This window comes from Trachemys scripta, chromosome 9, assembly GCF_013100865.1.
Source record: "Trachemys scripta elegans isolate TJP31775 chromosome 9, CAS_Tse_1.0, whole genome shotgun sequence".
Lineage (NCBI taxonomy): Eukaryota > Metazoa > Chordata > Testudines > Emydidae > Trachemys > Trachemys scripta.
Genome location: NC_048306.1, coordinates 99,562,657 through 99,590,114, shown reverse-complemented (window position 1 = coordinate 99,590,114; position 27,458 = coordinate 99,562,657). Strand labels below are relative to the sequence as shown.

At 48.3% G+C, this 27,458-nt stretch overlaps 1 protein-coding gene across 7 annotated transcripts; it reads left to right on the top strand.

The window, feature by feature from the left end:
- The first annotated feature begins 4,900 nt into the window (after window positions 1-4,900).
- BCL6 (BCL6 transcription repressor) lies at window positions 4,901-26,115 on the top strand. 7 transcript variants are annotated; one of them, XR_004647114.1, is made up of 11 exons: window positions 4,901-5,019; window positions 14,232-14,270; window positions 15,374-15,545; window positions 17,130-17,351; window positions 17,486-18,469; window positions 19,006-19,187; window positions 20,444-20,611; window positions 22,520-22,650; window positions 23,362-23,499; window positions 23,738-23,947; window positions 24,832-24,919. XR_004647114.1 is itself a non-coding variant. In XM_034781618.1 (9 exons), the coding sequence occupies exons 1-9, from the start codon at window positions 4,986-4,988 to the stop codon at window positions 24,973-24,975; spliced, it is 2,175 nt and encodes a 724-aa protein (XP_034637509.1). In that variant the 5' UTR covers window positions 4,966-4,985; the 3' UTR covers window positions 24,976-26,115. The 7 variants fall into 7 exon arrangements, 2 of the variants coding, with proteins under 2 accessions (XP_034637510.1, XP_034637509.1); XR_004647116.1 differs by lacking the exon at window positions 4,901-5,019 and adding an exon at window positions 11,905-12,122; XR_004647115.1 differs by lacking the exon at window positions 4,901-5,019 and adding an exon at window positions 12,578-12,901.
- Window positions 26,116-27,458: the final 1,343 nt, after the last annotated feature.

Below are 27,458 nucleotides of genomic sequence, written 5' to 3'. Positions count from 1 at the left end.
CTTCCAGTCCTTTCCCCAGAAGGAAGGATCCTGCCAGATCATGAATACTCCAATAAAAACACTATTTAACATAATAATATCCTCCCCCCTCCTGTAGTTTACAAACATTAGGGTGTTTCCCCCTCTTCCTTTCACAACTCCAGCTGCTGCCTCCTCTGATACCAGGGCTGCGGGGAAAAATTGTTTTAGGCAGAAGGAGCTGAACTTAACAAATGATCAGCAACAGGGGCAGTTTGTTTAGCTCTTGGAGTTTATTTTAATTGCAGGATTGTTTTGTAATGAACACAGCAGTCGCAGGGCAAGTCTTCTGGGATCAGACAGAGTGTTCTGTGGGTTTTCCGTGTAAATAAAAACAAAGAGATCTATATTTAAAACAATAAACTAAAACAGAATGAGATGCAAGAACCTGGTGTGTTGGGCTGTTTGGTTTGGAAGTTAAACCATGACACTTATTAAAGAGCTTTTCTGTTGTCACAGACATGATGGCAGAAGTGCTCATCCTTTTGAAAGTGCTACGTTAATAGATCCAGAAAGCTCCTAGTCCAGATGCAAAGAAAAGGGGAAAACATGCATTCATGCTGACAGGCAGCGAGCAAAAGCAAGCTGGTAATCTCGAGTAGTTTGTTATGATGATGCCAAAAAATTATGACTGTGTGATTTTATGCAAATCAAGGGAATGGACGGTTAAAAAACTAAATGTCAGGTAGATAAGATCGCATACACCTAGAGTAGTGTCATGATATTCTTTCAATGTTACATTCATACTGGAAACCAAAACATGTTACAGAAATCAGACACCCACAAAAGGGCTCACAGATTGCACCGAAGACAGGTTCCTGCAAAGCACCAACCTCGGACAGAAAAGTAGGTTAGATTAGAAAACAAGATAATGCAATTGAATCAGGGAATACACTGCTCTATGCAGTGTGCAATCCATCCTTATTTTATAAAATCACATGCACAAAACTGCCTTTAAATAATGTTATGTTATGACACAAAGGCTGGATTTCCACAGCTCAGCTGACAATCCGACTGTAACTGCCATAGGAAAGGTGTCAAAGATGGAGTGTTCTTTCTTAAGGGTCACTTTTCTGTCTCTGGCCCTTTTTTTTTAAAGACTTGGTGGTTCTGTCTGTATTTAGGTAGGTAGGATTTATTGTCTGAAGGGAGTACTTTAAAAAAAATGAAAATAATTTTAAATTGAGATTTATTTAAAAATATATATTTATCAAAAGATCAAGCCCTCCTTCTTAAATGTGTTGCCTACCTGAGAACATGAAATACTTGCATATCAAAACATATTCTATATCCCAGCAGGACTGACTAATTCCGTATTAAGGGCCATCTACCATCCTTGATCAATATACCCAACTCCTATGGCCTTAAATTTAGAATTGTAATTGTAGAGGGGTGAGTATTATTATTAATAATCATTTACATGTATGTGGTGCTTTTCATCCCAAAGTGGTTTAGAAAGGGAAAACAACCAAGGCACTTGTGACATGCCTCTCAGGTGTCTAGTAACTCACCAGTTCTACTACATCTGCAAAACTGCTGTGCACTTCTGCAGGAGGGGAAAGTGAAGAATAAACTTTTCCCAACCATAGGAGGGTTTTTAAGTAGGCAGAATTACCTCCATTGCAATTTTGACTAGAATACTAGGGTTAATATAATCAATTATAGCCTGTATCAGAAGCAGTGGTACCAATCTGATGGGTGTCCATGTCTTCATCACTGGTTTGAAACCTAGGTCTGACTGATCTGACACACTGCAAAAGGAGCTGTCCTGGTCCTTCATGTGAATCTAATGTTTAGTATTGTATTGATGTGGAGTATGGACAAAATATGTAGGTTGATATAGTGAGGACTGCTCCTACAGTCCTTATATGTGTGTAAGGACCAAAAAGGAAATATGGGGGGAACGGAGGGTTGCATGCATCAGATCTGAATCCAGATTATGCAAGAAATTAAAGCATGTGCATACCAGATCAATGTTAACAACTTGGTTGTTTACATGTTTTTATATCCACTCCACTCCCTGCCTATTTTCCAGTTAACTTCCCCCTTCAAGGGCCAATTTCATCTTAAAAAGCAGCCAGTTTTTGCGCTACAGGAATGACATCATATAGTCAACATTAGTAAACTTCCTTGCCGTTTTGCAAGATGTGGCTAAAAACCTGGCCTGGAATTCTGACCTCACTCCCAGGCCCAGCAGGGGCTAGATGTGCTGTGAAGAAAGCAAAGGGACTCCAGTACAAGACAGCAAGGGCGGACTTACTCTGCGGTGACCCCTCTGGCCAATGTAGGAGTGGCACCCATGGGATTTGAAGGGTATTCGATGTTGCCTTTCCTATGCCCCTATGTATTCAAAACTCCCATTTCAGAGTATGGGGAAGAAGCTTCATGGAAATTTAATGGGGGGGGGGGGGTTCAGTGCACAAGGAATGCATGTCCAAGGTACACTAACTGGGTGGGGGTGAAGGGGAACCACGAGAAGGCAAGGGCGAAATGGAGAGGAGGGAGAGAATACGGGACACCCAGGAAAAATTAATAAAATCTAGTATTTGCTTCCAGGCTAAGAACCTATATACCAAGTTCCCAGCCCAAAGGGAATGCTCATAGCTGATTTATAATTCCTTGTAAACAGGGGGCTGATAATGGAAACTCTGATGCAACCCTACATTTGGCAGCATAAATGCATGACAAGATTTCAACTCTGTAAAATGCCAGTTGGAACAGCGATCATGATAAATCTTCAATCTTAGGACTTTTTTTTTTTAGCTCCTTCCTAACTTTCTGCAAACATTGCATTCAGCCAGCCGATCAATACATGCAGAACAAAAGATCAGACTGCAGAGAGGGACAAACAGAACAGAGATTTTCTTCATAAATTCCATCTAGTAGGGGAACAAAAGCCTAGTTATTATCATCACTATATTATTTGTTATTAAGTCCATTTATATAGCACCATTTGTTTACACTGCTCTTTGCAAACACAGATAAACAAGATAAATGCAGATAAATGCATCTTCCCTGTCCCTGAGATCTTACAATCTAAGTAAAGCTATGCTTGTTCACGTTGAATTATATATTACTTTTTAACTACAGGGAAGACGTCTTTAAAGCATGTCTGTATCATCTCAAGTGTCTTAGTATGAGACCTGACTTGCTACTGGGCTATTTTAAATGTTAGACATGTAGTATTAGGCTCTCCTTCTTTTTTCTACTTTAAAGCAGATCTGAGCATTTCGGTTCAGGAACTTTGCTGCAAAATAAAAAATGCAGCAAAGAATGTACAATAATATCTTTGTATTAGGGTTGCAGCCTTTGCGGAATTCATTTGTAATTTAATAAGTTGCTCTAAGCAATTGCATTAGCGGGAGCTAGGGCACAGTGACCCTGTGATGGTTATTCTCGTGAACAAATTTCTATGAATTGTTATAAACATGAAATACCATCACTCAGACACACCTACGGCCGTCCACCCCTTCCCCTCTGTTCTGTGGAAAGCAGCCACCAGAAATAGTGGCTCCTTTTACCTCAAAATGATTTGGGAAAAAATAAATAATTGCAATAGAAATCAGCTGACATGTACCCACTCAGACCAGGCCTGAGTGGATGAACGGTGAAAATAAATATGCAATACATTTGCTTATATATATGACTAGAGGGTCCACATAATAATACGTTTGCAATCTGCCCCTGCCCCCTCCCCCGCCGCACTACCCACCACACACACCAGTAACATCGATTCGGAAGGTCTTTACGTTTTCACGGCTGGCTGAAGTCTCCCCCAATGGCAAAAGCAGGCCTTCACTGTTCCCTCCTGACACAAACAGTCTACAGCGACTTTAAACAACAAAAATAACCAAAACAAGTGCACACTACCGTAGCTAGACATTTACAACACAGAGGCAGCGATCTATTGACACACTGTTTACAATCTATTTCGAAAGAATCAGCAACAATGACAACAACTGCGAAGAATCAACCCACCACTTCAGAGTCCTGGAAAGGGAAGGGAGGGGGGGAAGAAGGACCAAACGAAAACAGAATCCTTTGAGTATATTTCTTTGCAAAAGCAAGGATATTCCTCACATTGAAAAAGCCATGCCAAAAACATCATTAAAAAACAGATCTGCCTGGGGAAAAAAAAATAAGCTTCTTTCATCAAAAGTAAATCCCTTGTACGATCATGAGAGGCAAAAAGAGGCGGACAGAATACAAATCTCTCTCTCTATAAAAGATGGATCATTATTTTTTTAAAAGAGTCCAAGGTAGCACGATCCCGGGATCTTTTTAAAGGCGAAACTTGCTCAAGCAGATGCAAAAATAACGTTAAACAATCCTGTGCCTCGCCTCCCTCCTGACTGCCTGAGACTCTGTCTGCCTCCTCCTCCTGCATTTTTTATTCGGGTTTTTCCCCCCTCTCCTCCTGCGTTATGAAAACCTCACCCCCCCTCCCTTTCCTAGGTCCCTACATTGCACAGCCTTTTGCTGGGGGGGTGGGGGGGGGATCTGGTGTGTTGCGAGGAGGCCGGCGGTGTTTGTGGGGCTTTCACGACCGAGAACGGGGTGGCCTCAGCCCCGGATCTCTCTTATGTCACCGAATAGCAAATTAGTTCTCAGAATTCCAGGGGCCGAACTCTGCAACATTGAAGCCGCCCCGACGTCACAGAAGGCAGGCGGCCACGTGACTCCGGAGCCCGGCGCCTACCACTGGCCGCGGGGGGAGCCCCCCGGCCCCGGCTGCAAGCCCCCGCTCGTGGCGCCGCGGCCGGTGGGGGGCCCGGCCGGGAAGGCTCCCCGGGGCTCCCGGCGGCGGGCGGCAGGGGGCGGGCAGGGCGGCTTGGGGAGGAGCGAGGGGGGAGGTAGCGGGGTGGCCGGTGGCCTCCCCTGGGCTGGGCGCAGTGGTAGAGTCGGCAGCTCAAATTCCGAGAATCGAGCTGTGTTGATTCTTAGAACGGGGGTTCTTAGAAGTGGTGATGCAAGGAGTTTCTAGGAAAGCCCGGAGACCAGGTGATTGCTGCCGCCGCCGCTGCCGCTTCTAGTGCCGCCGCCGCTGCGTTTTTACCCTTTAATGCTGCCGGGGCTGGAGGTTGCCAGCAGGCGCCTCTGTCCCTTGGCTCCCGGGCGCCTCTCTCCCCATCCCCGTGCCCGCCCGCCCTCCCTCCCGCTCGCGCGTGGCAGGTGTTCGGGGCGAGGGGCCTCGCGTGGTTTTTATTTGGGGTGGGGGAGCGGAGCGAGCCCGGGCTGTTGGCTGGAGGGGGACAGGCGGCGAGCGCAGGCTCGGCTCTGCGCGCAGGGTCTCGGCGGGCTCCTGCGCCGAGCCGGGGGGACGAGGAGGAGGAGGATTTGGTGGCTTGCTCAGGGCCGGCTGCGTTTCCTGCTCCTGCCTCCCCTCGGGCTGCCTTTCCCCTGCCCCTCCGGACAGGGAGCGGAGTCTCGCTGCCCGGGCGGCTGCTTTCCCTCGCCTTTCTTGGCTGAGGCTTCCCTCGCCTGGCGCCCGGCCACCACCAGCCTCCCCGAGCCGAGTCAGTGACAGCGGGCAGCGAGCAGAGATTTGCAACAACAAATGTTCCCAGCAAACTCGGCCGCTTTGCAGCGGCCCCACGGCCTCGCCCCCCTGCCGTTGGTTGACCACCCCCGTTGGGCTTGAAGTGTGTGTGTGTGTGTTTGTGGACAGGCGATTTGTGGTGGTGTTGTTTTTGCATTGGAAACATGTTAGCATCCACTGTCTTGGTTGGGGAAGAACCTTCCTCCGGGGGGCAGGGGGCTCTGCACCTGCAGCCGCATCTGGATGTGGGGTCTTCGGGGCGATGGGGAGGTGTTGACAGGACGGTGGGAGCGAGATCGCTTGGGGTGGGGGGGAGGTGGCAGTACATGTTGTGGTGTTTTGGGCGCTGCGTGATTTAAGGCTGTTTCCCAATGGCTGCATTGTTGTTGTGTATTTTTTTTCCTTTTGTTTTGGTTTTTTTTTTTTTTCTCCACGGTGCAACATCCGTGGGGCTGATAATCAAAGGCACATGCACCAGGATTCAGACTAGACAGGGTGACTGCAGAGGGCAGGAACGGCGGGGCACAAACACTCCCGATTTTATTTCTGGCTTGCGCTAAGGGAGGCGACAACACAACTTGGTTGCGTGTGTGGTGGTGGTGTGTGTGTTTGTTTTTTCTCTCCCCCCAATCCAATGCAAATAGATGACTTTGCAAAAGGGCTAGTGAATTCTGCAACCGGTGGCTGTCTCTAGTCCTGCCAACCCAAGCGATCAAAAAGTCGTGATTGCTGGATAAGACTCGCGGGAGATTTTGAGGGGGATCCCAAAGTCCTTGTGCGAAGCGACTGTTGCTTGGATCGACTAACTCTTACCTGCCTGAGCTGACCACGTCCGTGTTTTGCCTTTTTTTTTTTTTTTAGTCATTATTTAGGAAACACGTTTGTATTTCATAGAATAATTCATCCATCCTGGGTTTGATTTTTGTTGTTGACAGAGAAATAAAAGCATTTTTGACCAAGACATAAGTGCTTTAAGGAAACTTAAACCCCTGGCTACTGAATTACTATCTCTGTAAAAGATTTGGATGATCACCAGCTTGGGGCGGGGGGTGGGGGGGGGGGGGGAGGAGGAAGTCCATCAAACCAGCGTCGACGAAATAATTCTGGGCTCGAGACTCAGGTGGAAAGGGAGCGAAACCTCCCAGGGCTCGTGTCCCAGAGGGCGAGCGTCCTACAGGAAACCCGTGTAATCTTTTAATGGATTTCCAATTAGTTTATGGTCTCCTTGAGTGCAGCTAAAGTCCTCAAAACGCCCAGGACACGGGCTGCTGCGGAATGCAAACACGATCCGCGGATGGCTCCGGAGCAGGGTTGCTGGTTGCAGCGCCAGTGGGGTGTGTGTGTGTGTGTGTACGTACGTACACACACACACCACATCGCGCTTGGCGTGGAGACAGGCGCTCGTAAACCTGCAGTCCCAGCTGGCCCCTTTCCACACGCTATTCCTGGAGGTAGCAACCAGCAAAGAGAAGCCGGCGGGTTTGTTTGAAAAAGGAAGGGGGGGGATTGGAAATCTCAGAGCTTTGCAAAAGTGCACGCACCCCCCCCCCCCCCATGCAAGGTGCAAAGTATCAAACTTTATGGGGGGGAGGAGGAGAAAGGAGGGGGGTGACTCTTTAGAAATCTCTACTTCAGCCAGCCAGGGTTGAAATCCGATCCCTGTTGACATATGGGATCATGTCAAGGGGTTGCTGATGAGTTTTTAAAACTCATGAGGTGAGCAGGGTGGTGAAAACCCCTCTGTATTTCTCTACAAGGACAAGCAGGGGGAGAAAGTCAATCAAACTCCAGTGCCAACAGAGCCAAGGGTTCATTTTCCTCACACCTAACCTTGTTAATTTCTTTAAGGTTTTTTTTTTTTTTAAATGGCAGGAGTGCCTCCTCCATAGGAATGTGTCCAAGCAAATTGCTTCTGCTTGGGGGGGGGGGGAGGAATAGGAAAAAGTGATCTGTACAGTCTGTGTGATTGCTTTGTATTGGAGAGTTCCAGTTAGTTTGTTGTGTAAATGACAGATGTGACTTGATGTCAAAATACTTCCCCTCCCCCACCCCAAAGGGGGAGAAACTTTGTTGTGAAAACTTAGTGGTTTAAGTAATGGTGTGTGGAGTAGCAGCGACCTCGCTCTGTTTGAAAGGGAATCGCCTTCTGGATGTGTCTGGGGTTTGGTTTGTTGTCACAATATTTTGAAATATTATGAAATAGCCTTGATAGCCTAGAAGGAAGAGTAGGGAAATAAAAACATCCTACAGTTTTTTTTCAAATTTGTGGCTTCTCGTCCCTCTTTGAATCTGGCTTTTAAAGGCATCCAACCCAGGATCTGGCTATGTTTATACACCAGGTAAATCTGATTTGATTTAAAAATCAAGTACCAAAAAAAAAAAAAAGCCCGTATCCATGAGAGTTTTGCCATTGACTTCACTGGATGCAAGGTCAGCACTAACCTGGCTTGGGAATGGAGATCTACACTGATAAGCAGAAAAGGACCTGCAGCCTCTAACTGGTGCAAAATTCTCATTGACTCCAGAAGATGGTTTTACTTGACTCCTGACTCCAGGACTGGGCCTTGAGTCTGTCATCAGACCCATCTTGCTTCTTGTCCTGAGGTTTTTAAATGTAATGATTATTCACAATATTGTATTAAAGGCTTATGGGATAAGTGCTTTCAGAATAAATACAGACTTCCTTCCAGCAGGCCTTAAGGGCTTGTTTTACAGCTAGGAAATCCCTTCAAAAATATTTTAAGGCAAAACTTTTTCTCATGGGGCAAGAACTGCAGTTTGCATTACAACTGTGTGTTTTAAACCAGCAATCCATCATTTTTAAAAAAGCCCTCAATTTTTCTGTCTTTGTCAAGTAATCAGTGATTTAAAATATTCAAAGGCTGTGTAAGGATCTTCCAGAAGAATGGATTTTCATTGTTCCAAGAAGAATAGACTCCATTTCTAGGGAAATCCTCAATGTTGAGGGGCAAAATAGATCAAAGATCTCTTGGGATCTGTTTCAAATCCATTTTCCCCCACCTCCCACCCTCTGTTTTGACTGTCTGAGTCAATAATCAGAGAAGAAATGGTATTTCATTGGTTATTTATTATCCTAAAGAGAAGGAACTCTGAATGAGATTTGATTCTCAAAAAACAAGTCAAAAGCATGTATTACTCTTTTTTTAATTGCTAGTGTTCCCAGCTAGTCTAAATGCTGGATAGTGAGGACTTAAGACTTCAGTCTGAGTCTAAAATAAGCCTAGCAGAAACATTTAAGTTGTGAAAAGCAAGGATGAAAAAGCTTGTAAAAAATAATAATGTTGCTCAGACGTGTTTTAAGAGAAACAGAATTACATGGACAAAATTATATGTTTTCCAGCCTTAGCTGTGGGGTTTTATTTTCCAAGGGAAATAGTAGATCTCTACAACAAAGCTAAAGGGTACCATCTAGTGGTTTGTTTTTAAAATTCCTTTTGGTGACTGGTTGCAGCTAACCTTTCAAGCTTGGGAAATCAAAAACATGTTGAATACAGTTCTTCAAAAAAAAATTGCTAGCTAGCTAAAAGTCAGCAATGAAGAATACAGAGACGCATCTAGTGCCACAGAAATTGACTAGCCTAACTGAAAACAACCAAGTACATATTAAAATGTTATTGATACTTACATGTGGAGCTCTGTCTGAATGTTTTCATGAAATCACATGTTAAAATATTTCCTATTTGTGGTGTTCATCTGCTGTTCCTGAATCATTGTCTAATACAGGTTGTCTTGTATTGCAGAATTATGCATTCATTTAAAAAAGGTTTCAGTCTCCCCACATGGCAGCAACCTATTTATTTATAAGGAAGTCTTAAGAAATATACTATATTGGATAACACATTGACAAACACCAATGTAAATGCAGGTGGCAAAACTTAATTATGATAATGCCAAGTTGTTGTTTCTTTAAATCCTATTTCAAGCAACATTTTCTTAATGTGCTACAAAGACTTTAGATGAGCAAGATTAAAGTAATTTAAATAGCCAAGTTAATATTTCTCCTCTTGAACAAAAAAAAATCAAGGTAAAGTCAGTTTCAGCTTCTAGTGCTGCAATATTTTGGATGCAAACACTGCCTGGGGCAGTGTTTACAATTTTAGTTGGAACTTTAAAAAATAGTGGGTCCTACATTTTGGAAAAGTTTGTTTAAAAACTCATTTTGGGGGAAATTTGACTTGACTGAGTCCCTCCTTTTAACAGGTTTCAGAGTAGCAGCCGTGTTAGTCTGTATCCGCAAAAAGGAGGAACAGGAGTACTTGTGGCACCTTAGAGACTAACAAATTTATTAGAGCATAAGCTTTCGTGGACTAAGCCCACTTGTGGTGCCACAAGTACTCCTGTTCCTCCTTTTAACCTTTCATTCAGACTTATAGTGAAGTACAGGGTCTATAAACAAGAATCTCCCCTATGAAGAACTCCCATATTTTTGTACTAGATTTATTTTTAAACAATTCTTGTGATTAGTAGAATTACAGAAAAAACAGTAACTTCCATGTGGAAATTTTATTTATAAGGGGGGAGGGAAATAGTGGCTGGCTTTCTCCCTCATCCCTGTGTTATAGGCTAGTCTTTTCACCTCCAATTACATTTATTATCAGTCAGACACAATGAAGACCTGAATTTTACTCACTACAGAGGGAGCTATTGACTAATGCACTGTAGAACTGTTTGTAGAGGAGAGACCTTTCTCCCGGAGTCACAGGCCTGGCCATTCTGTAGGATAACTTACCTGGCTAATTCCCAAATCCACCATGCTGTGCTATTTTAAAAAATGTAGTGTGTGCTAATGGCCACTGGGAGCAGCTATGTGGGCTAAATTTATTTGCCGAGTCTGAGCTGGAGTATACCTGAGTGTGTGTCCACACTCCAAACTTGCAGTTAGGATGATGTATTCTTTTAAGCTACTTTAAACAGTACCTGATATTTGAGATAATGGGCCACACTTCCCCTGGCGTCACTCCATTGACTTCCATGGAAATAACATTTCTGTATTCATTTTAAAAATTAATGTGTGGACTTTCTTATGTATTGGGAAGCCCTGAGAAAAGGTTGACTCAGCGCTTTCCAAGGACGCTTATTGGCTTTACATCTTCATTAATGCTAAGCAAGATTTTGGCAAGATCAATAGGATTTTGAAATGGTATTCTCTCCCCCCCCCCCTTTATTTTTAAATGAAGAGTAAAGTAATGTGCAGACTAGAAACTGGGCCATTTCCAAGCATTCAAAAGTGCAACCCCTTTAAAATCTTCTTCCAAGGAAGACATTAAAATTCGCTGGAACACCTTGCAGTGCCAGAGGACAGGTGCAGTTTTCCTGGTTACAAATGCTGATCATAAAGCCATCCTTGTAATATATTGCATTTCCTAGAAACATTTGTTTGCTGGCAGGAAATTAGACCAGCCTGGCAGTGCAGAATGCTGAATACGCTGCTAGTGACCGAGTCGCCAGAGGGAACAAGGGATGGGGAAGAGTGGCTAAAGCTTCTTTGATTTACGCTGACACAGTATTTAAGTCTTTGAGCTTTTCTCTCTCTCTCTCTCTCTCTCTCTCTCTCTCTAGTTTTCATATTAATCAAACCAGTTGTTGGCCTGGCCCCAGGAGGCTACTAAATTAATAAAATCCTGCTCTGACGGCCTCTTACAACCCCCTGGTCTCATGCCATTCTGTAACCAATGAACGCTTCTCCGAGCCAGGGAGCTTGCAAGGAGGTCCCTGTGACCGGAGCAGCCTCTCACCACAGGTGACTTTCCCTCTAGACTGGGGACCCCGGCGGTGCCCGCTGGGCTCTGCTTCTCGGGCAGGGGCGAAGGGGATGACACACCCTGAGGTTCCTGCTGTGGGTCACTTGCCCCCAGAAAATAAACCAAGCCCCGTGGCAGGGACCCCTGCAGCTGTCTCTCCTGCTGACAGTATGTATCCAGTCGGGGGGGGCTCTTCACTGCCTGGTGGCGGAGCGCCGCCTAGCGGGCAAAGGGGCCCCGCGGGATCCGCCCGCCCTGGCTGGCAGAGCGTCTCCCGGCGTGGGGGAGATGGGGCGAGCCGCTGCCGGCGGGGGGCGAGGGACCGCTGCATTCCCCGGTGTTGGGTGGATTTGTTTGCAGCTGGATGGGATCCACCCGCCTCCTGCCAAGGACGTGCAGGGAGGGTGCAGGGCGGGGAGCTGCCCGGACCCCTAGGCGGCAGGACCCCCCCCCCAGCACTTCTCCTGTCTCCAGCCCCCTTGCACACGTGGGGGAGCCGGGCGGGTTGGAAAGGGGGGCGCTCCCACGCGGGGCTCTGGGCTCCAGCCCCCCCGGTCGTGTTGCAAAGGGCTGCAGCCTGGCCCGCAGAGGGGGCGGGCTCCCCGGGCTCGCCATGCCCCGGGCTCGGCTCCCGCCTGGCTTCCTAGAACGGGGCTGCCGAGAGCCGGAGCCCGGCGCGTTCCCGGAATGACAGCGCGGTGCCCTTCCCCGGCGCCCGCCGGCCATGGGGGCGCATTTCCTCCCCGGCTAAACGCGGCGCTCACACCGCACCGGCGGGGCTGGGGCCGGCAGCTGGCGGCAAGGTACCGTGGGAAAGAGAAGCTTCGGGGGAGGTCTCGGGGGGGGGGGTGGCGCCTGGGTTTCCCCCCCCCCTTCCATGAGCAGGGCTAGAGGGTGACCGGGGGGGGGGGGGGGTTTTTGAGGAAGGGGCCCCCCCCCCCCCCCCCCCCCCACGTGGAGAAAAAGGGGCCTTTGGGGGGGTGAACCCCGGGGCGTGGGAAATTGGGTGGGGGGGGGGGTGGATTTTTCATATCGGAATTCCCGTCGTCGTCCCCCCACCTCCCCACTATCAGCCATCAAATCTTGACAGTCTCTATCTTTATTGTTGCTGAACTGCGCCCTCTTATGATCAGGTGGGTGCAAAGGCCAAACTGTATGGGGTGGGGGGACTCATTTGCACCTGGCTTGATTAATATGGGGTGGGTGGGTCAAGGGTGTGTCTGGGGAGGGGGGAGGAGCGCCTTCCTCTTTCTCAATCCCAGCAGCAGACTGAAGGCAGACCTTGCTGCGCAACGCAATGCGAGGGACCCTTGTTGGAAAAGGCCCCTTGGCTGGCAGGAGCCCAGATTGGTCTGCTTTCTGTGGCAGGACAGCAGTGGGTTTGCAGAGGGGCACCGTGTGGACCAAGGCTGGGCTGGGCAGCGAGACTGGATGTGTGCTGTGGATGTGCTAGAGGGCAGCAGCAGGATGGTACAAAGGACCAGGTAGCGCCCAGGGCAGGTTGTCCCCTGCCGCATCCCTGTAAAAGAATTCTACCGTTGCGGGAACTGCTTGCATTCCGTGGAACGGGATGGAGTTCATGGTGAGCTTTGTAATTCTCAGACCCATGTCGTAGCCTAGAAGTGGGCCCTGTTCTGATCTCCGGGACAACTCCAGTAGCTTGTAGATGTGCCTGGCATTTTCACTGAAATGACTGAGCTCAGACTCTGACCCGGTTGTACATCACTTACACATTCCACTGGGTGGGAACTTGGAAGCTAGGCCAGTTGCTAGCACAATCTGTAAATCTCTTGGCTTTTGTGTGAACATTGAAAGTGGTTGGCACAGAGGGCTATGCAAAAAAGGTCAGAGTCTGCAGTATTTGGGAAATGAGTCACCTTTTTTGAGTTTCAAGATAGGGAGACTCGGAGGCGCTCTGAAAACTCACGTCATTTGAGTGTATGAAATGGATTTTAATGCCATGCATTTGTCTTAGCATATTAAAAATCATACTAATTCCTCTTCCTCCCCAGGCCCCATAAATCTCTGGGTATACATCTTTGTGGGCATGGAAAGGATTATGGTTCTATCTGAAAAGCCAAATAACAGTTATGATGCTCTTTCCCCCTCTTTTAAATGTAACAACCAACTATGGGGGGAGGGGGAGTATTTGTCCTCATGTAGGTAAGAAGAAAAATAAAATTCTCTTAGCATGGAATGGAAAGGAGAAATTCTTCTGTCCCAACTGTATTAACTCCCCAAAGCCAGCAGGTGGAGACAATGAGCATCTTCTGGCATTCAGAGAAGGGACTAGTTCTGGTTCTAGCTTTGCCACTGACTTGCGGTGTGACCTCGATCAAGTTACTTAACCTCTCAGTGCCTCAGTTTCCCAATCTTTAGCAATTTCTAGTGTTTCATATTTCCAAAGTGCTTTGAAATCTTCAGAAGAATGGTGGCTACTAAGGAGAATGATTCCTGGCCCCTTTTTAGTTTCTGGGGAAAATGAAAGAGGGGAGGGGAGAGAGTCTTGCAGCCCTGTGTGATGCAATGAGAAGAAAGAAGTGGGAATATTGTGGAAGGGGAGAGGCATCTCTAAAAGAAGTGGTAAATGAATTCTTGTTTGACTCCTCCTGTACCCTCCCCAGCTACCCTCGAGTCCCTGACTCATAGATATGAAAGGCTCTTTGGCATACACCCATGGTTTGGGGTAGAGGGTGTGGAAGAGTCTCTGATTAGATTCCCAAAGCCTGTGGTTGCAATAAGAACATACTGTACTGGGAGAAACAAATTAACTTTATTGGAGAGTGGAAGTACTATTAGCTTCAGCTCGCATCCTGCTGATGTTACATCAAAACAACAAGCTTGCATCCTACCACAGCCCACTTACATTTCTGAACTAATCTGGTGTTTGTTTTCTTGTGCTTGCTTTGTAGGTTTGAAAGAAACTTTTGGGCTGTGAATTGAGGCATTGGGTATGTAAATTTAATTTCATGCCTTTTTAAATGTGTTGAATGAAATGTTTCATTAGGCCCAGCCAGAATCTGTATTCAGGAGAGTGGCTGCTCTGAACAAAATTACACATTCATATCCCACCACCGGCAGAGGAACCGTGGCTGGAACTAATCCTGTCATTGAGGAATTTGGCATTTAAGATTCAAATTCCAGTGTGGAATTTCAGGTGCTGGATGGTAGCTTCTTGGGAAAGGGCTGGGGCAGACCCTCCAACTTTGATCAAAGAGAACATGTGTTTTGGAAGAACTGGCGAGGGAAGAGGAATAGAGTTGTGGAATTAAGAATCCTTGGTGATCTAGATTCTAGGGAATTGGGTATCGGGAGACTTGGGTTTTCTGTTCCTGATGCAGCCACTGATTTGTGACCCTGGGCAAATTATCTTCCGAAGTAGCCACTGATCTTTGGATGCCCAACTTGAGACCCTTAGGGCTGGATTTTCAGAAGCGCTGAACGCCTGTAGCTTTGTATGGGATCTTTATGACTAGCTCTAATTTCCATGGCTGGATTCTGTAGTTTGGCTGCCCTGACGTCCATGGGAATGATGCACGTATCAGAGCTGCGGGACCAAACCATAAAGTGTGTAATCTAATAACTACTGCGGCGTAGCGTCCAGGGTTTGATTTGCTTTGTCTGCTCTTCCTCTGAGATCTTCAGAGAGCAGCTTCCAATGGAGCTGAGCTAAGGACAGTTCCTGCTGGCTTGGCCACAGTGGGAGCAGGCCTGGGGTGTGATATACCTTGCCCACCTATTCCCCAGGAAGGTCCTGTTGTGGTCCCCTATCAGCTAGGAGGATGGGACTCCTGCTGAAGCCCCTCCAGTTCTTGCCCCATTTTTGGAACATTTAGCAGAACAATCTGGTGCTCATGGCCAGTACAGATGGAAGCTGAAATGTGGTTGCGTCCTAGATTATTATTTCTTCTCTAGCTGAGGGTCTGTTGCTGTCCTAAGCAAACACTGCCTTGCAGGGTAGCCCCTGCTGGAGTAGACCAATAGCAGCCTCTTGGCCCTGCTTTGTTGCTTTCTGAGTCTCTTCATGGTCCTATTTTTCTTCTCTCTTTTTCAGGCAGAGTCGAGATGGCCTCTCCGGCAGACAGCTGCATCCAGTTCACCCGCCACGCAAGTGACGTACTTCTCAATCTCAACCGCCTTCGGAGCCGGGATATCCTCACCGATGTTGTTATCATCGTGAACCGGGAACAGTTCAGAGCCCACAAAACTGTCCTCATGGCCTGCAGGTGAGGAGGGGCTAATGACACAGTAGCTTTCTGCCCCCGCCCCCGCCAAGCCCCCTTTCCTTCCTTTGTGCGCACACACTGTTCCATTAGATAAATAGCACGTCTGACTTCCCAGGGTCCAGCTCTGCCTTTCCGAGCCCTGTGTTCACATCCATGAGTAGCAGATGCTTGGCAGGGACTCGAGTCCGTCATGCTCAACTCTTTGGTTTAGCTGGTTTGCATACCGATGTGCAGCTAAAAGTGTGTTTTGTGCAATGCAGCATTGCACGGGATCATCCAAACCAAAACCCTCTCCGACCTTGGGGAAGATAGCAGTATTTAGATCTAGAGACTCTGTGCACCCATCTCTAGAGTCACCCGGCTCTGGTGGCTTTGGTTATCGCCTCAGAGGTCAAGGGCTACATCTCAATGAATTTTAAAAGTGTAGTATTATTGCTCCTTTGAAATGATAGAACCATAGGGTGAGAAGGGACCGCAAGAGTCATCTAGTCTAATCCCTGCCAAGATGCAGGATTTGTTGTGGTTAAACCATTCAAGACAGATGGCGATCCAGCCTCCTTTTGAAACCCTACAGTGAAAGATTCCACAGCTTCCCTGGGCGTCTGTTCCATTGTCCTCCTGTTCTTACCCTTAGGAGGTTTTTCCTGAGATTTAATCTAACTCTGCTGTGCTGTAGTTTGAACCCGTTGCCTCATGCCCTGCCCTTTTTGGCAAGAGAGAGCAACTTTTCTACTTTTTTTTTTTTTTTTTTAATGGCAGCCTTTCAAGTATTTGAAGACCCCAATCCTATTCCCCCCCCTTCATCTCCTCTTTTCCAGAGCTTGCCCTTGCTGCTTTCCCCACAGACTGAGAGATCCATTCGCTATTGTACCCTATAAATAAAACACCCGCCACCTCTACTGGCATTGTCACTGGGCCTCGTCTTATCAGGTGGCGCTAATGTGGAGGAAATGAGAGGCCGTTGGCGTGGAAAAATGCATAAACAAATCATCGACAATTTGTATTTTGCATAAACGTCTTCTGACAGTGCAATATTTAGTGTGCATTTGACACAAACCGTGTTTTCCCATGCGGCTTCAGAGCTCAATAACTCACCGAGGGAGGAAAAACAGACAGTGCGGGGCGGGAGGGAGGAATTAAGAGAAGTAGGCAAGGGAGAAAAGACATTTAAGTGGAGAAGGTGGAGAGTTGGTGAGCAGTTGAGATGCAGGGAGGCTGCTCCGGATGGCAGGAGCTGCAGAGGAGAAGGCGCTTGCACCCAGCGGTGTAATTTGGGGGACCAATGGAAGAATTTAATGCTAGATCAGAGGAGGCAGGAGACATAGGGAGGAGTGAGAGGATTAAATCTACGGAGGGTCTTTAAATTAACTAAGGTTAGAGTTCTCAACCTTTTCCATAACAGGACCTCGCTGGGGCCGGCCTCCCATCCATCTTCCAGCGTCGCAATGTAGGAAGGGTGGAGGTTGAGAGTTCATGATGTCCCGATGGAGAACCCCTGTAATAAGTTCTCTTCCCCCCTCTCTTCTTCTGAAATCTTGGAACGTTGGGTTCACTCTCCCCTCCCACCCCTTCTCCCCTTTGCAGCGGCCTCTTCTACAGCATATTCACCGACCAGCTAAAGTGCAATCTGAACATCATCACTCTGGCCCCAGACATCAACCCCGAGGGATTCTGCATCCTGCTGGACTTCATGTACACCTCCCGCCTCAACCTGAGGGAAAGCAACATCATGGCCGTCATGGCCACCGCACTCTACCTGCAGATGGAGCACGTCGTCGATACTTGCCGAAGGTTTGTCAAGTCTAGGTGAGACACCCGTGGCTGAGTTGGAGAGCCTATTTTGGGGGGGTGGGGCAGAGGGTGGAATTGCCAACGCATCTGACAGCTCGTTTCAAAGGCTGGGAATAAAGCGTAACGCCCTTCCTTTTGTCTCCATGCAGCGAAGCCGAAATGGTCTCCGCAATGAAGACGCCAAGGGAAGAGTTCTTGACGGGCCGGATGCTGAGTCATCCGGAGGTGATGGCGTACAGGAGCCGGGAAGTCTCCGAGAACAACATGCCTCTCCGAAACACGCCTCTCTGTGATGGGAGGGCCTTTGCCTCCAGTTTGTACAGTGGCCTGTCCGGATCGCCCCTTTCCTACACTGGATACAACCCCATTCCAGTCAACGGTTTCCTCTTGGACGACGAGCTGCGAGAGACGAGGATGCCCCTGCAGGATGTCTCGAGGGTCAACCCTTTTCCAAAGGAGAGAACGCTGCCATGTGACAGCTCCAGGACAATCCCTACAGACTATACCAGAGCCGTCACTGATCTTTCAGCCAACACGTGCCATGCCACCATTTATTCTCCAAAAGAGGCTGCTGTCGAAGAGGCCAGAAGTGACATGCACTACAGCATAGCCGCTGGTCCTAAGCCCGTCACACCTTCGGTCCGAAACAATCCCTACTTCGCCTGTGACAAAGTGGCCAAAGAAGAAGAGCGGACCTCTTCGGAAGACGAGATAAGCCAACACTTCGAACCAACCAATACACCAATGAACCGAAAGGGTCTCATCAGCCCCCAGAGCCCCCAGAAATCAGACTGCCAACCCAACTCGCCAACTGAGTCCAGCAGCAGCAAGAACGCCCGCATCGCTCAAAGCTCTGGATCTCTGGGTACCAAGAGCCCGACCGACCCCAAAGCCTGCAACTGGAAGAAGTACAAATTCATCGTCCTCAACAACCTCAACCAGAGCACCAAGCAAGACGGCGCCGACCAGAACGAAGCAGGGACCCTCTCCCCTCGCTCCTACGTGTCTACGTCGGCTTGCCAGCAGTCCATGGAACCTGAGAATCTAGACGTCCAGTCCCCAACCAAGCTGAGCTTGAATGGGGAAGACTCGACAATCCCACAAGCAAGCAGGCTCAACAACATTGTGAACAGGTAAGGCAGATCCCCGTGGAGGAGACAGGACTCCTTGCAGCGCTGCTAGGTTTTATTCATGTTTTGGGTAGATGCCCAGCATTGGTGAACTAGCCTCCTGCCTCAGTTCCTTGGCAGGTATAAATCAGAGCGTTCAGTGGAGCCTCGCCAGCTGATACTAATTGAGGATCTAGCCAGTAATGTACATTTCCCAAATGTGTAACCACACCCAGCGTAGGCTGATGGTTACATTAGGGACTAGGCGTCCTGGTTCACTCTGTGGCTATGGCCAATTCACTTAAACCTTGTGCCTCGGTTTACTCTTCTGTTACCTACCCAAGTGGGATGTTTATAAAGTGCATTGAGGTCCTTGTGGGATGGGCACTATAAAAGAATGAAGTGTGATTGCTGAATGCCCCATGGGGCCCTGATCCTGACTAGGGCGTCTTTAAGGGTCCGCTTAGCAATGCGTGTGTATTCTTTATGCCTGGGCTGACGGAGGCGCCGTGGTCTGGTGTCACTAAAGCCTTCCAACGGGCGTTGCTCTTCTTCCACAGATCTCTGGATGGGTCCCCTCGGAGCAGCGAGGGGCAGTCCCCTCTGTACCTGCATTCCTCAAAATGCAGCACCTGCGGCTCCCAGTCCCCCCAGCATTCTGAGATGTGCCTTCACACCCCTGGCTCGACCTTCGGAGAGGAAATGGGCGAAACCCATTCCGAATACTCCGACTCCAGTTGTGGTATGTCCAGACTCCGTCCTCCCGCACTTGCCCTTCCAGGCCGGCAGAGGGGGGCGCCATGGAATCTGTGGGCTGATGCTCCCACAATGCCATTCCACCACATGAGAGAGGGGCCCGGCCGCAGCACCCCCAGAACTCTGGGCATGTTTGAGCCTGCGGCCGGACTAGCAGGCCGGTGTCGGTCTCTACAATGGGCTAAACCCAAATCCTGAACCTGAACTTCAATGGTTCAGGCCATCTCTTTTCCAAGCGGATCTCAAAGTGCTTTCCAAACCCTCTAACTAGCTGAATGAAGCGTGCATGGGAATTGGTTTCTGCTTTTAACAAGGCAGCTTGGGCTAGTTGAGAGTAATTAGAGTCTCCCAACAGCTTAAGACAGGAAGTGAAGAATGCCACAGCCACTCAAAATTGCCAGGGGGGACTGAGTTAGGCAGAAAGAAATGATCCCACACTTGGCCATGGCCATGTTATCTGCCTCACTCATCAGTTCTCGGAGCTGTCTCCAGTCTAGAGGAGCAATTGTGGATAAAGAGGGCTAGACTGTAAAAGGAACTAGATAAGTTCATGGAGGATACGTCTATCAATGGCTATTAGCCAGGATGGACAGGGATGGTGTCCTTAGCCTCTGTTTGCCAGAAGCTGGGAATGGGCGACAGGGGATGGATCACTTGATGATTCCCTGTTCTGTTCATTTCCTCTGGGGCACCTGGCCACTGGCAGTAGACTGGACTAGATGGACCTTTGGTCTGACCCAATATGGCCATTCTTAAGAGGCTTACAGAACCCTGTTTTGTAAAAATCTGTTTGTCCCCATCCTCCAACTCAATGGGGGGAAAATGGAAGCTGCTCAAAACCCAAGTTCCCTCAGTGAGTAGAACTCTGAATTCATACACAGTGAAACCACCATCATGAGGCGGCTTCCCACCTTCTGCTTCCTGTTTGCTAAGACACTCCCTCGGATTGGTTTGTTTATTGGCTAGGCCCATGGGTGATTTTTGCTGTGTATGTATGACAGAGAGGGTAACGGACGCTGTGGAAGTGCTACTGATTTCATTCTCCCGGGCTGCTTCCCCCAACTCCATCGAACCCTCGTGAAACAGACTTTAGCTTGGACACATTGACTTTGCCTCCCCATCGGCTCCTTGGCCCTGTCAAAAGCCCCGGTCCATGCAGGAGATGACCCGTGTGCTGCTGTACTTGCTGATCTCATGAATTCTCCCCGCCTCTCCCTCCCTCTCTCTCTCTGTCCCCGACAGAAAACGGAGCCTTCTTCTGCAATGAGTGTGACTGTAGGTTCTCTGAAGAGGCTTCCCTCAAGAGACACTCCCTGCAGGCGCACAGTGATAAGCCCTACAAGTGTGACCGTTGCCAGGCCTCCTTCCGCTACAAGGGAAACCTAGCCAGCCACAAAACCGTTCACACAGGTACAGCTCCCGGCGCCAGCCCGTGGCAATGCGTCGAAGCAGGTCCTGAAAGGCACGCGAGTGCCAGAGCAGCAGATTCAGGGCACAGCTTCATTCTGCCTTGCGCGCAGGCCTAATCCCTACCCTGCACTTGGGTCATTGTGACTGGGCCTGCAGGGAAGGGCAGAGCACCCCAGCGCCTGATAAGGGAGGGTCCCAGCCGCATCCTGGGAGCCCGAACTCCTGGGTTCTGCTTCTTTGGAAATGGCTTAACCCCTTTGTGGTTCAGCGATCCATGGGGAAATACTTGTTTTCCTCCCTGGGGGGCTGTGAAGCTTAATATCTGCAAAGTACTTTGGGATCCTTGACTATGAGGTGTTGCCTAGCATTTGGGTCCCTCTCCACATGTGAGCTGTATTGGCTGTCCCGTTCAGAGTGTTTGGGGCGGGGGATGGGCCCTGTGGGCTTTTTTTATGATGGATCAAGAGACTGAGAGAGGTTCTCTTACCAAAAACAAATAGTCTGGTTGGTTTTTTTCCATTAGAAAGTCGGGTGCCATCTAATCTGGCAAAATCCCTGGTGACTGGCGGACGGATGAAATGGTCTAAGCCAGCCCAGTGAAAGATGAGACAGGAAGGGATCGGGGGGGTTGGCTTGGTTCTGTAAACGCTCAGAACATCAATGCCCAACTAACACTTCGGGGAAAGGAAGTTTGGGTTAAAGACCCAGCCTCTCTCTCCCCCTTCAGTTGGGCTGAATTGCACATGGCCTGACTTTACGGCACATAGTTAAACACATGCAGGATCGGAGCCGTAAGGTGCAAGAGCTCACAATATACGTCCCCGGAGATTCTCAGCACGTCCTCCAGCAAAATCAGGGGAAAGCAGATTTGATGTTCAGACTATTCTTCGTTTAAAAACAAAGGCAGGAGGGGGAAAAAATAAACCTCCCATGAACCTTTCAGGCCATCTGTATCCATCCCAAGGATGCAACGGAGGGCAGAGATCCCATGACGATTCCCTTTGTGTAGATGGCAGGTGGGAATAATTGAGGCTGAATGGTTTGGAGCACAGTTACTACTGGCTCCATAGCTATGAACCATCCTCGATCTCTCTCAGCCTTGCTCACTTTGCCAAAGGAACGACCAACAATTGGACCAAACGTATTTGAAACCATTCAGAGACCAACGGAGCCAGGCAGATCTCATCTGCTTTGCTTTGCTCACCCAGCTACAGTATAAAGTTGGATGATACAGCTTGTCGCTGGACTAGGAGGGGCTGAATTGTTAATCCCCGTCTGGCAAAGCAGACAGACTTGCCTGGTAGCCCTGATTTCTAGGGCTGTGCTTCACAATCTGAGCCGGACAGTAGTTCTTCGAATAACTTTCTGGGAGAAGGAGGAGAGGGTCACATCTGGCTAGGGTTGCCTGCCAAAAATACCAGTGTGCAGTGGGTGTGCCACACAGCCAGTGAGCAGATTGTCTGCTGCACCCAAATGTTGTAGGCAGTAGGTTCCCTGACTCTTAACCCGGCTCTGCATGTAGGTTGGAGCAGCCTGAGGACTGCTCTAACATGCACTGGTCCCCCAAGGGACTGCCTGCCAGCTGAGGATAGCTGGAGCATGCCATACCGTGGGAGGTTGGCATAGGACCGGACTATGATGGCTGTATCCCCACTGGGGACTCCCATCACAAAGACACTGGGTGATTCCCAGCTAGGGGGAGCGAAGCCGAACAAAGGGATTGGAACACAGCAGGGAGTCTGCCCTGGGCTTTGCAGGGACAGCGCTTACAGGGTGTTTCTAGGAGGCCCGTGTCTTTTCCATTCTCTTGTGGACTATATAGCGATTTAGTGACTGTAGTGGAAGCTTTGGGGAGCTCGGGACACTGTGCACTAACCTGGCGTCTCTCTGTTTCTGGCGGGGTGACAGGCGAGAAGCCATATCGTTGCACTATCTGCGGAGCGCAGTTCAACCGGCCGGCCAACCTGAAGACCCACACGCGCATCCACTCCGGAGAGAAGCCCTACAAGTGTGAGACCTGCGGGGCCAGATTTGTCCAGGTGGGGATCCCGCTTCATACGCTACAATTCCCCTGGAGAGTGGGAGGCGTCTTCCTGCCCAGAGCATGGGCTCTGGGCCTGGGGCTCTGCTGCATGTCTGTGACATGGGAAATGCCCTGAAGGGGGCACTGTTCCTTGCTTAGGGCCTGTTGAGGAGCAAATACAGGTCTCTTGAACTTTACCCTTGGCAGGTCAATGAAGCTAGTCCATTGTTTTTCAATTAAACAGATCTGTGCCTCTTACATTTCTCCGTGTGCTGTCAGCCGTTTGGGATCTCAAAGGGTTTTGCTGCAAACATTCATTAGCTTATGCCCATGGAGTCTGATCTAGGATTCCATACTCTAGGAAGATGGCCCTTCGGATGGTCACTTGAGTCATAAGGACTGGGCTCGTGGTTACAGTCTCTGTCCATAGAGATGGCAGCTTTTCAAACTCCTTTTGATGAAGCTGGTTTATTAGAAGAATCCATTAGGTTTAGAGTCTGCCTTTAATATCAGAGCTGCCGTACCGAATGGTCAGTCCAATCCAGTGTCTCCTCTCGTGGCCAGTGGATGGGAGGAGGATTTCCTCCTGACCCCAGCTGTTGTCTAGCTAATGCCCTGAAGCATGAGGATTGATAGGACTGGCTTGGGAAGCTTGGTCTGAATGGGAAGTGCGTGTGACAAGCATGCCTATGGGACCCGTTTTCTGACACTGTCTCCTCTGCGACAGGTTGCCCATCTCCGAGCTCACGTGTTAATCCACACTGGTGAAAAACCCTACCCCTGTGAAATCTGTGGCACGCGCTTCCGGCACCTGCAGACGCTCAAAAGTCACCTTCGAATCCACACCGGAGAGAAACCGTACCATGTAAGTGACCTCCCCATGTTATCCGTGCTAGTGACCAAGAGCCAGAACTCCCTAGCAGCCATAAGGGCCACGTACCATGGTGGGGAGAAATGGTCTGGCACTGACCGCTGGCATCGCCCTGGCATGGCTCAGTCCTGACCACCAGTTCAGTCTTCACTGTGGTGCATCCTTACCAGGACTGAGCTGTATTTGGAACAGCCCTGACCCCTTTTCTCTCCCTCCCCTTCCCCAACCGAAGACGGTCCCGTTCCTTCGAAGGGCCGCGGCTCATGTTACAGTAGAGGACAAAGGACATTGCTCCTCTACTGTACGGAGGATCATAGACGCTAGAGATGAGAGGTTTGTCAAAACGTCCTCTCCAGGCTCAACTCATCCCTGGCATAATTCTATTGAGTGAGGGCTATTACCCTAACCAGTGAACCACCAACTGCACAGCATTACCCCAGCGGTGAGCTTGGCCCAGGATGCTTTTTGAACCCCGAGGCCCATAACCTGGGGGCTTAACCTCAAATCCAAATAGCTGGAGCTAACCATGAGGAGATGCTAGTAGTCAGAGGGACTGGGGCTTGGAGTGACCCCATACCATGTAGCACCCCCTTCCCATGCATCGTCTTGGGAGCCCCCATCTGGCCCATAGGGAGATTGCTATATAAGATCTCCTGTGCAATCTCAGCAGGTGGGAATAGTTAGGATGGAAAGGGACAGAAAAAAGCCACTTTGACTTTTACACGGGGCAGAACTGTGGTTTAGAGGCTAAAGCAATCGAGCCGGGAGCCCTGGGCTCTACTTCTAGCTTTGGCACTGACTTGCTGCGTGGCCTCAGGCAGGTCACTTAACCTCGCTGATGCTGTTTTCCCTCTCTGAAGAAAGGGGGTGTCCAGGGTGCTGTGAGTCCGGAGCAATCCTTAATTAGGACAAGATTTAGAGTCCCCAGACAGAGGCACTGCAGACCTGCCAAGTGCTTCATATTAATCGTACTCACTGTGTTTGAAGTGACTAGCTGGGAGATGGTCAGTCTTTTCTTTAGCGTCTTGGCAACGATGATATTTTAAAATTGAGGCGGAAGTGGGCTGGCGGTTCAGGCGCTGGCCCTGGGTTCAGATCCTGGCTCTGCCACAGATGCCTTGCGTGGCTTTGGGCAAGTCACTTAGCCTCTCTGCGCCTCAGTTGCTCATCTGTAAAATACGCTCCCATGCCATGTTGTGAGGCCACATTAATGAATGATTGGGAGGCGACTCAGGTGGGGGTTGGGAGGGCATTTATGTGGCTAGATTACATATGGCTCTGTAAACGTCCGAGCTAACAGCGCCTCCCCCATCCTTTCGGTTTTAGTGTGAGAAGTGTAACCTGCATTTCCGCCACAAAAGCCAGCTGCGGCTCCACCTCCGGCAGAAACACGGCGCCATCACCAACACCAAGGTGCAATACCGCGTCTCGACAACAGAGCTGCCACCAGAACTGCCCAAGGCGTGCTGAAAGCCAGGTGGATTTCTCTGCAGGGAGAGAGAGGAAGAGGTGTTTGAGGGAGAGGGGGAAAGATATCCAAAGGATACTTGTAACACTTGTAACACTTTAAAACTTTCATCACACGATGGAGTGCCTCTAAGCCCATAGTGCAGATAGGTGGGAAAAAATATTTAAAATTACACGGGTTTTATTTTTATTTTTCCCAGTTATGTGAAACTATATAAAAAAAAACCTTATTCAGATTTAAATGTGTATAAAAAATGTCTGTGCAGTGGAGTGTTTAACCTTCACAGTCTGAAGATGAGGAATGTAATGTTGATTTACGGGAACAGTTGGCTTTTTTGTTTATTTTTTTGTGTTGTTGGGGTTTTTTTGCTTTCTCTTTGTATGCAAAATGTGTGTTCTTTTAAAGAGAAGAAAAGAATTGTGTACTATTGAAGAGAGGGCTTTAACTTTTTTAACCAAAGGTGAAGGAATCTATGGCAGAGTTGTAAATATATATATAAATATAAATATATATATATATATATATATAAAATAAATATATATAGACCTTAAAGATATATTAAAAATATATAAAATGCATTAAAGGCTTGATTTAGCGTCTGCTGGCAGACGCTGATTTGAGACTCTTTAGTGTGATAGAGCACTTAACAAGATATTTTAAAGTATTGCATCTGTATAAGTAAGAAAATATTTTGTCTAAATGCATCAGTGTATTTGTATTTTTTTGCAAGTGAAGGTTTACAATTTACAAAAAAAGTGTATTAAACCAACAAAGCTGCAGAAGGAATTTTAAAATAATAATAAAGTGTAATTTTTTTGGTTTTGTTTTCAGTCTGTATATATGTAAAATGTGGTTCGCACGGTGCCTTTCTTTTCAATGGACGTTTTCAATGTATGAACTGTATGAGCCCAATTTCCTTTTTAAGGTACAGCCTGATGTTGCAAAAGGAGTCCTCTGGCAGAACTGTTTATCGGGGAATGTTTTTTGTTTTTTGGGTCTTTTTTTTTTTTTTTTTGTCTTATTTTACATGCTTGTGTTATGAACAATCTCGGGAGACAGGGTTTGGGCTGTGTCTAAACTGCATTAATACGTTCTGTAAAATATAGCTGTACAAATACAAGAATAAAACGATGAAAAGTAAAGTACAGTGGAGTGAGGGGTATTTTCTTCTGTCTGTTTGGCTTAAAATATCTTGATCTGAAATTCTCTCACTTGGAAGGGTCCAGACTTAGGGTATGTATTCAGTACTCGCCGGATGAGCGGGCAGCAATCGATCCAGCAGGGATCGATTTATCGTGTCTAGTCTAGACGTAATAAATCAACCCCCAAGCGCTCTCTCGTCGACTCCTGTACTCCAGCTCGGCGAGAGACGCAGGCAGAGTCGATGGGGGAGCGGCAGCAGTCGACTCACTGCAGTGAAAACACCACGGTAAGTCGATCTAAGTACGTCGACTTCGGTGTAGACCAGGGCTTAGTCACTAAGGGTCTGATCCAAAATGCCCTGAAGTCAATAGGAAAGACGCCCTAATCCCGACTGAGGCACGTGGCCCTAACCCAGCAACGCGTGCACCCAAGTAGTGCCGTTGACTTCAAGGGCCTATGCTACTTGTGTAAAATGAAGCATGATCTCAAGTATTTGCTAGATCACGACCAAGGAGTAGCCTGCAGTTCCCATTGACTCCAGTGGGTCTTTTGTGAAAGCTCACCACCTTTGAAAATCAGACCACTGTTACTAACGTGCCTAGCCAGGAAGTCAACGTTTTTCCAAATTTGGGGGCCTGATGCTCAGCACTGAAGGGCTAGATCGCTGATGAGTTAGAGTCCGTAATCTCAAGCTCAGGAGCTCAGCTGAAGATGTGGTCTAGGCCATATAGATTCTCTTGTGACTCTCCACCCTTCCCGTCTGCAACCAGAGGAACCCACCTTCTTCCATTCAGGACTACATAACACCCCAGTGGCAACACCAGTCATTTGGCTGGTGAAGTCTGACTGGGGATATATTTTAGAAGCTGCAAAGAAGGAGACACCAGTAATCATGTGACTCCCCAAAAATTGTTCCTGGACCACAGTTCCAGAACCTCTGCTCCGCTTTGTTGTTCGAGCAGGCTATTTGGCTTAACAAAGAGAAGGTCAGAGGTAACTTGTTTACAGTCTGTGAGTTCCTACAGGGGGAACAAATATTTAATCATGGGCTCTTCAGTCTAGAAAAATGTAACAGTCCAATGGCTGGATGTCGAAGTGAGACAAATTCAGACTGGAAATCAGGTGCACGTTCTTAACGGTGAGAGTAACCAACCCTTGGAACAATCTGTCAAGGGTTGTGGCGGATTCTCCGTCGCTGTCCATTTTTAAATCAAGGTGGGATGTTTTTCTAAAAGATCTGCCCTAGGAATTATGTTGGGGACGTTCTCTGGCCTGCGCTAGGCAGGAGATCAGATGAGATGAGCACAATGGTCCCTTCTGGCCTTGGAATCTATGGGCTGAG